General features: G+C 33.8%; 2 protein-coding genes and 1 long non-coding RNA gene across 4 annotated transcripts; all 3 read right to left on the bottom strand.

The window, feature by feature from the left end:
* Window positions 1–1,133: 1,133 nt before the first annotated feature.
* On the bottom strand, window positions 1,134–4,501 carry LOC114311579 (DNA topoisomerase 2-like). 2 transcript variants are annotated; one of them, XM_082896213.1, is made up of 4 exons: window positions 3,901–4,036; window positions 2,798–3,751; window positions 2,549–2,662; window positions 1,134–1,477 (listed from the first exon to the last, which is right to left on the bottom strand). In XM_082896213.1, the coding sequence occupies exons 2-4, from the start codon at window positions 2,936–2,938 to the stop codon at window positions 1,226–1,228; spliced, it is 507 nt and encodes a 168-aa protein (XP_082752339.1). In that variant the 5' UTR covers window positions 2,939–3,751; window positions 3,901–4,036; the 3' UTR covers window positions 1,134–1,225. The 2 variants fall into 2 exon arrangements, with proteins under 2 accessions (XP_082752339.1, XP_082752340.1); XM_082896214.1 differs by having other exon boundaries at window positions 2,798–4,501.
* A 582-nt stretch (window positions 4,502–5,083) lies between these two features.
* On the bottom strand, window positions 5,084–6,382 carry LOC114267175 (uncharacterized). Its single transcript, XR_003630878.2, has 4 exons — window positions 5,655–6,382; window positions 5,496–5,524; window positions 5,332–5,403; window positions 5,084–5,163 (listed from the first exon to the last, which is right to left on the bottom strand). It is a non-coding gene; the product is annotated as an uncharacterized LOC114267175 (long non-coding RNA).
* Window positions 6,383–7,777: 1,395 nt separating this feature from the next.
* LOC114304116 (DUF538 family protein (Protein of unknown function, DUF538)) lies at window positions 7,778–8,266 on the bottom strand. The gene has a single exon (XM_028249284.2). The coding sequence runs from the start codon at window positions 8,264–8,266 to the stop codon at window positions 7,778–7,780; it is 489 nt and encodes a 162-aa protein (XP_028105085.1).
* Between the last annotated feature and the right edge of the window lie 823 nt (window positions 8,267–9,089).

The raw sequence follows: 9,089 nt of genomic DNA, 5'->3' as shown, positions 1-9,089 counted from the left end.
GCAAAGCTTCACACCGGGGCAGCAGAAAAAACATTAACTTGTCCCCCCAAAGATACAACAATCTGACTAAGTCGTATGGTTCACCAATACTGCACAATTGGTTGAACCCAAAGTTTCATCGCATACACCTTTTATTTCTTTACTTGATAATGTCACACAAACATAATAAAACAATAGAAATTTCTTCTTATCTTCCAAGATAAGAGGTTAGCTCAATTTATAGGAGATGAAAGCTTGGTAGACAAGTTTCTTGGAGGATTCTTGGAAGTTGCGAGGAAGCTTGGTGAGAAAGTTCCTTGGAGAAGACTTGAAGGCAAAGAAAAAGACTTGACTTAGGCAAAGACTTGGAGAGAAAGAAAAGAAAACTTGGAGGGAAAGAAAAAAAAAATCAAACCTATAACACATTATAATATTAAAATATCTTCTAACAGATAGTTTAAGAATATAATTCAAAAATAATAATATTTTATCACATAAAAATGAAATTAACTGTGTAAAAATTCACTACAAGAATTAACACTTTTGGTAACAAAAAAATTGGTCGCTAAAAGTCTATTTTTGGTCGGCAAAAGTTATCCGCGACCAATTTGTTTGGTCGCTACTTTGGTCGCCAATTGAGAGTCGGCAAAAGTAATTCGCGACCAAAATTGTAGTTGGTCGGCAAAAGTTGGATTTTGCCGACTAAATTTTTGGTCGTTAAATATTTAATTACCGCGACTAATTTATTTTGTCGCCAAAACACTTTGGTCGCGAAAAGTGATATTTTCCCGACCAAATTTCTTAGTCGCCAATTGTCACATTTCGCGACCAAAAATTTTGGTCACCAATTATTACATTTTGCGACCAAATTTTTTAGTCGCCAATTATCACATTTCGTGACCAAAAAAATTAGTCGCCATTTGTGTCTTTTCGCGACCAAAACTTTTGGTCGGCAAAAGTGAGATTCCACGACCAAGAGCTGTTTTGGTCAGCAATATATGTATTTTTTGCGACCAAAACTCTTGGTCGGCAATTGTCATTTTTTGCGAAAAAAAATTATTTTGGATGTCGCGACTAATAAATTAGTCGCCAAAGCAAGAAAACAATACACCTGCAATTCCTAATAATTCATTCAATCCATAATAAACCTATAATTTTAAAGCATCATTCAAATTAACTAAATCATTAACATTCGACACAATACATAATTCATTAACATTCGACACAATACAACTATTCTAAGTTTTCATTCACAAGTCACATCATTAACTTCTGATGTGTTCGTATCTCTGTCTTCTGAATCAGGCTGCATTTCAGGAAGACAATCTACTGGATCAGACACATCAGAATTTTCAAGCACGAGTTCTGCATCCTCGATCGTGAAATATTTTCTTTCATCAGCAAGGCTTTCTTCTTGGAGGATGTCTTGGATTGCAACACCTGACTTGTCATCCCTTCCTTTATCCTTCACCTTGCGATTATTTTGTTTTTGCTTGCCCTGAATTGTAGAATAAATCAAAGATGTAGTGCAGCTGAATTCAAATGAAAGAAAGATTTACAAAATCTCTCTCTCCAACAAAATAGAAGTTTCATGCATAAGTAGCATACCAAGGATTAGTTAGTGTTAATTAAAGAGACAAGCCCAACCATACAAACAACAAAAAAATAAAGGCACAAAAAACCACAAAGCAAGAAGACGATAATTTTAAATACCAATAACAAATTGGACTCCTAATGGCCTGCAACTTGACATTTATCAGGAATATCAGCAGCTCTTGAATAAGGTGATATGACTCCCAAAAAACTCCAAAAATATTTCCAAATGCATCATTTTCCTAGCCCCTTTTATCATAATTTTTTTTCTAATTTTAATAAACTAAATAATCAATAATACAGGATCCTGCCCATTTTCTAGGCTAATCAAGACAGGAAAGAAACTTGAGCATCCGAGCCCCGAAACATCAAGGTTGGGAGAACACCCAGGTACCACTTGGCCTATAAGGCCAATGGTGAGAATATTTTTTGTTGTAAATGTGAGGCAAAACCAACCATATATAAATTTCCCATTTCTTCTAAATCTGTTCTTATTTTTGTTATGTAATATTTGACATACATACTTATTCAATGTTACGGAAAAAATTTTATAAAAAAAAAAAAGGACGACACTTACCACCTTATAAATATACCATATGATACCAAACATACATGCACCAAAGACTAGAAAATTGTCAACCATCAACTACGTAGCATCACAAGCCACCATAAACTAGAAATTGTCAACCGTAGACCATATGTTTTTTCTATTCTCTTTTTATTTCATATATTTTTACCATTTTACCATTGGTCCATTAGCTTTCCATCATGGTAATTGTAGGTTTCTCAAACCTTAGGGGTTTTTTGCCTAATTGCCAAACCACAGAGGAGGTAGGTGAAAGTCTCCTCTTTTTCTATCATAACACACTAATCACAATTGCTTCAAACCCAGACAAAAAACATGCAAAGCCAAAGGTCACAATAGGTGTAATCAAAGAAGGTGTAATGAAAGTAAGATTGGACAGGGAGTACATACCTTCACAATAGGTGTAAGGAACTCAACTAAGAAAGAAGGAATTTTTAGCAACGATGGCCAAAATGAATGAATCAAATTAATCAACAACCCTTTAATATGTGATCCATCATGGTCCTGTGAATGCATAAAAATTGAAACTTTTAACCAAGTCATCAGCAAACAAACTAAAATGCATCCACACTTAGTAATGAATCAACATATAGATAAAACCAAAAGAAAAAACAAAACAAGAAGTTAAATGTTTTAAACCTGATCAGTCATGATCATCAAATGACCATATCTCAAAGTCTTCACACTGTCATACTGTTTTCCATGCTGAAGTCCAAGAATCTGCTTGATGCTCTGAATTTCAGCGTTCTCCATGATCTGTTTATGGCTTGCTTCCCTCATATTAAGCAATTTACCTCTCAACGGTAACACACCATAATAATTAAAATTACTTGAACATGTAGTACTTATAAGACCACATTTCAAATTTGCCCTTTACCTAGGTCAAAACCTGTAGTACTTACAAGGAAACTTGATAAAAGTAATGACATTATGATCACCTAACTTCAGAGCTATGAATGGAGCAAATATCAGTAACTACATATGCAGAAAATAAGCATCTCAAATGATTTTGTTTTAATTATTTTATTTTTTATGACTGGTAGATTGAACACCTATTTTCATACCCAATCTTTACAAAAGTGTATGAAAACCTGGTTTTTACTTAAACATCAAAATAAACATCAATTTTTACAATTTTACTTAAACCAGATCAATTTTTACAAAAGTGTCAATTTACTTAAACCACCAGATCTGAAGACCACAAAGAAAGCATTCTAACCTGAAGTGCTAAATCCATAGATGCATCAAACTGGAAGACAAAATTGACATCCTTTCCTCAGACTCTTTTGATTGAAGTGTGCCAGAAGTTCATTCCTAGTTTCTAGAATGGGTACAGTCCACCACCCATTACTATCGAAGACCACAAAGGAAATCACTCCCAAATCTCCCTCTCCATGCACACCACCCAAGGCACATTCCCAATTCATCACACTTTTCTTTCATTTTTTGTGTACAATATCCTTCGGTTTGTAAACTATATTCTCAAATCTCTGTACTTAAGTTCCTGATTTCCTCTAGTCTCCTGATGTTATTTCCCACCTGCTCAAAATCTACTAGCTCTAATTGTGGCGTTAAGAGAATTTCCATAGCTCCCTGAGGCACCATAAAAAACGGCTCAAAATGCATGGCAAAAAAAGGAGAAAAAATCAGAAAAAAAACAATATATAAAATATCAGGTGCATCAACAAAAAAAAAATATCAGGTGCATCAACAATAAACTATAGTGTTTGCCACCCCCATACGATGTAAATTTGCAGTAAGCGACTTGAGTCTTGACTCCTTCATCTCATTTGCATAAATTATACCTAGTAACCATTGCATTAGATAACAGGGAGGAAAGAGACATGGGATTCATATAGATAATAGGGCAAGGAGAAAAAAAAACATCAAGGACTTTGCCCAAAGACAATTTGTTGTTGGCAACTTTTTGAGTGCAAAAAAATGGTTATACATACATCAGCAGAATAAACATTATACACCAACTTGTCTGACATCAGAATAAATGAAGATTTGTATTTAAACTAAATTTTAAGAAAGTAAATGACCGCCATTTCGGTTGAAAATTCCTCCAAGTTGCTCAATAGACAGTGTCACACTTTATTGTGTAGGTGGAAATAGGGTAAGCCCGTATCTCCCCGCATTAACAAGCAAATGGACACAAACTCATGCATATATTCACTTGAGTATGCTCAACCCAACAAGTTGTGAGTAAGCCAAAACAACAATATGAATTAATTGAAAGCGTAAGTGCAATTGAAATAACAGAGTCAAGATGGAAATCACTACACACCACTATTTTTCATAAGAGCAGCAACGTAGGTTGTTTTACCACCAGGACCAGCCCTGCAATAAAGTATAAATTGCAATTAAGAGGGAGAATGCAGATAGAAAGAAGCAGTGAAGATAACACATGAGACGTGGACATGGATACCACATATAATCCTATTCCTTTGATTACATAAATGTCCATGACTAGTGTGTGAGACTGAATACATCAATCAACTCTACCATGTCTCATACAAAGAAGTGAACATGAAAAAGGCAAGATATTAGTGTCCCTAAAGTGAGCTTTCTTTACACTGTTTTGTCTCAAATTGTATCAAAGGTTAAATTATGCTACAAATTCATAATATAAGAATTGTGCAATGGAATCACAAGCTAACTACAACAATTTTCAAGGCTAGACGTATGTAAGGATGCTTTGGTTACTTACCTTACCCGTCAACAAAAACAACATTAACATGAAGAAGAGAAAGAGGAAAAGAAAAGACAACATTTAAAGTATAATAAAACAAAAGAAAAGAAGGAAAGAGAAACTTAGCCATTAAACTTGCTCAAATAAAAATAAGAAACTAAAAACACAGGATAATGCAAAAAAATTCAGATAGATAGCAAGCAGATATTTCTGTGTGAAAGAGTTCAGTTACTTACACCATATCAACAATCCTTTCCTTCACTTGAGGAGCAAGGGCCATCACAGGCAAAAAAGAGCTTGCACTTTGCAACTGTAAGCAAACTTACTATGAGCACTAAGCAAACCACATAAAACCCAAAACAATATATATATATATATATTTTTTTTTTTTCTCGCAGGGGTTGGGGGGGTGGGGTGGGGGTGGAAGTGGAATAAGAGGAAAGGAAGAACAAGAAAACATGCTAGCTAGTGATAACACCATGTAATAACTAGCCATATATTCAGGAGTGGCACCAATCGGAACTTGTGAATCATACACAACAAGTCCAACCTGCAAATTTGAAAGAAGGTTAATTAAAGCTAAACCAATACAAACAACACACAGATTGAAATAGAGAAAAGAGAGATTGAAATTGATCGAACATTTAGACGAAATCGAACTACTTGAAGCTCTGAGACGGCGTAGAGATCAAGCACAGAGAGAGAGAGAGAGAGATAAGAAGCAGGAGAACCGTCGTAGGATTAGGGTTTGATAAGAAGAGAGATCAATCATGGAATAGAAGGAAGGGGTAGTGTATGTACCTGAACGATGAGGTCGTCGTAGATATCGATGATCTTGTTGTAGGATTTGGAAGCCATTGTGTCGCTGTGGATCGTTCACGACGGTCAGATCTCGGCCTAGGACTCAAATCAGATTCAGATCTCGACTTTCTTCTCGAATTCGGTGCAGGCACAGGTGGAGGAGAAGGAGGAGGATCATCGACGATGTAGATGTGGCGATCTGTGGCGATGGGGTGAGGTTTGGCGGTGGAGGAGAATTTGAACAAAATGTTGTGTGTAATTGTAAACAGAGAACAGGGGTGGGCGCGAGATTTCCCTCTAAAAAAATTTCGCCTTTAACGACTAAATTCGTTTGTTGTCGCAAAATCTCAAATATATAACGACTAATTTTTTTAGTCGCCAAATCTCAATCAACGGTGACTAAAATATTAGTCGCTAAAAATATTAATTTGGCGACTAATTTTTTTTGGTTGCTGAAAATAAGTTTTTGGCGACCAAAATTTGGTCGCCAAAAAATATGTGACCTTTCGCGACCAAATTTGTAGTTGGTTGGCAAATGCATACCACTTTCTGCGACCAACTCATTTTTTGGTCGCCAAAATATAACTTTCTGCGACAAATAATATTTGGTCGCCAAAAATAATGATCATTCGCAACTAATTAAAATTTGGTCGCCAAATGTAATTTTTTTGCGACCAAAATTTATTTGATCGGCAAAAGTGGTCGCAAAATGTGTAAATTCTTGTAGTAATTTAAAATTTTGAAGTATTTAAAAGTAAGATATAAAGTTACATTTATGATTTGGTAATTTTACTTGTAATTCGGCGAATCTAGTCTTGTGTTCACGCTAGGGTGGCTGTGGTTTTGATGGCTCGCCCAACTCGTCCAACTTAACTCAACTCAATACTTTTAAAATTAAAAAAAAAATTAACACAAAAAGTTGGGTTGTACTAAAATTTTGAATTCATTTAATTTTTTAATTGAATTGGGGATAAAAAGTTTTAGCCTGCTTAGCCTAATCCATATATTTATAAAATATTTATGTTAATTTTTATATTATTTAGTTACAAAATAAACTAAAAAAATACTAAAAGATATAAAGAATTAAAAAAAAAGTATAAAAACTTCTTTCTATAGCTTAAATTAAAACAATTGTCAAAAGACCATATTTAGTTTTAACTTAAATTTTGTTAATGTTCCAAGTCTAAATAATTATTAAAAGTGTATAATGATTTAATTACCCGTTAAAGACAATAATAATAATAATAATAATAATAATTCATATCTATCAGGTTAAGTGGTCAAATTTGACATTTAGATATTTTTTTAAAGCTAGGTTGGGATGGCTAGATTAGGCCTGATATTAGGTTGGACTTATAATGACACTATATGCTTTTTTTATATAATACAAGTCCGGCTCAGTGTTTGTCCGCCCTTAATTTCTACTATTATTTCATAATCTTATATTTAAAATTCTATTAGCATTTGTGGTGTAGGAGTTATATTGTTATAGTTCTTCAAACTAATTTTCAGGTGTACTTTGTTTTAAAAGAGAACAAGGTAGGCAAAACGTAAATTTGAAAACTTCAGTTTAGAATTTTGCTACTTTAGGCTTAACTTTTATTTGTTATTTGTAAGTAATTTCAAGTATCCGAAGTCCATTGCGGTAGGGGTGTGCACGGTGCAGTTTGGACGGTTTGAAAATAAAATTATTAATCAAATGGCAGATTGACAAATCGATAAATTACGATTTGGATGGCTTTAGACGGATCAGCAGATTGAAAGCATTTGCATAATATATAACACTAATTTGCATAATATTTGTTATATATATAAACACAAACTAATTTTTCATATATATAATTACTAATATGTAATAAATTTGATATTACGGTAATAAATTTCATGAAATCAAGTCACAATAATAATATTTTACATATTTATGAATAATTTGATTTATGTAGTTGTGGTAGTATTCTTAATATTTCTGAAAGTAAAATTAATAATGTAAATCCAACATTTGGGTGGAGAATGAGCCCAAAAAAAGGGTGGAAACAAACAAAACAAAAACAAAAGCCTTCTAGAGAACACAACAAACTTCCATAAGCATTATTCAAAGCAAGAATGTGGAAGTTAAAGTTTTGTCATTCATTGGCAGACTTGTCCAAATAGTTGTGCTTTTCCTCACTAGTCATAAATGCGGTGACTGGAAACGACTTTCCAATCCCCAATGGAGTCTTGAAATAAATTTTCTGAGACGCAGGATCTTCGATGCTCATCTCAACAATGGGTACCCATAGCAAGAGCTGCTTGCTCTTCACACCCGTCATCTTCTTCATTCTGCCCTTTTCCACGTACGAAGTCACCTCCGCGGAGTAGCTCACTAGGGTATTAGTGGCCTCAAAAAAGTGCTCATAAGGAGCCTTCTGTTTCATCCATACAAATCCAGTTTCTCGAACTCTTCCACACTCTACAAGGTCTTTGAGAGGGAGGACACCTTTGGGGAATCCCAGCTCTTGGAGGAGCTCTATGGAGTGTTGGTAGCACTCTTCGGATCCGTGCACAATCTCAGCTCCTACACGGCGTCCATCTTCTTCACCAAACAACTTGTTGCTGTTGCCACGGCCAGCCATTTCCTTTATCAAATGTAAAGTAACTTCAATTGTGGATTGAGCAATGAACAAGTATGGTTTTGGGGGTTCAGTTCCTCTCAAATATATAGATATACAGAGAGGGTGAAAGATGGGATGTGGAGTATTATGAAGAACAAGGTTGTTCACTTACCAATAGTTGAGCTGAAAATGAATTAATTAAAAAAGGTTGTTCACCCAACAGCTCCTACTTGATGGCGTACTTGGTGGTGGCTCACCTATACATTGGTTGACGGTATATATAATTTACTTCTTTATGTTGGATAATCAAATCGGAAAATAAGACTTTTTCATTCACACGTAATTATAATCATATCACAATTGTATTGTTATATCTATACTATATATTAAGTAAAATGGGGTTTTTAACCCCAAGTCTTATGGGAGTTTCAATCTCCCAATCTAAATTTCTTGATTTTTTGATTTAAAAAAAAATAATCTTAGCATTTATTAACATCTCCCAACTCCCAAGTCTTACCCTCATAATAACACTTTAATGCATTAAGAACAAACATAAAAAAAAAATTTTGAAATCCAACACATATGAATTCTTTGAAAAGTCCCAACACATATGATTATTATCTCTCATAATAACACTTTAATGCATTAAGAACAAATATAAAAAAAAATTTCTTGAAAAATCCAACACATGATTATTATCAAAATATTAAACTTTAATATAATATAAAAAAAGAAAAAAAAGAAGACATTTAAAAAAAAACTTTTAAAAATCACAATTCACATATATATATATATATATATATATAATTGTAAACAAAATAAAATAGGAGGGCATTCATGTCTA

This window comes from Camellia sinensis, chromosome 11 (assembly GCF_055761805.1).
Source record: "Camellia sinensis isolate YWXY chromosome 11, ASM5576180v1, whole genome shotgun sequence".
Taxonomy (NCBI): Eukaryota; Viridiplantae; Streptophyta; class Magnoliopsida; order Ericales; family Theaceae; genus Camellia; species Camellia sinensis.
This window is presented reverse-complemented; position numbering and strand designations above follow the sequence as displayed.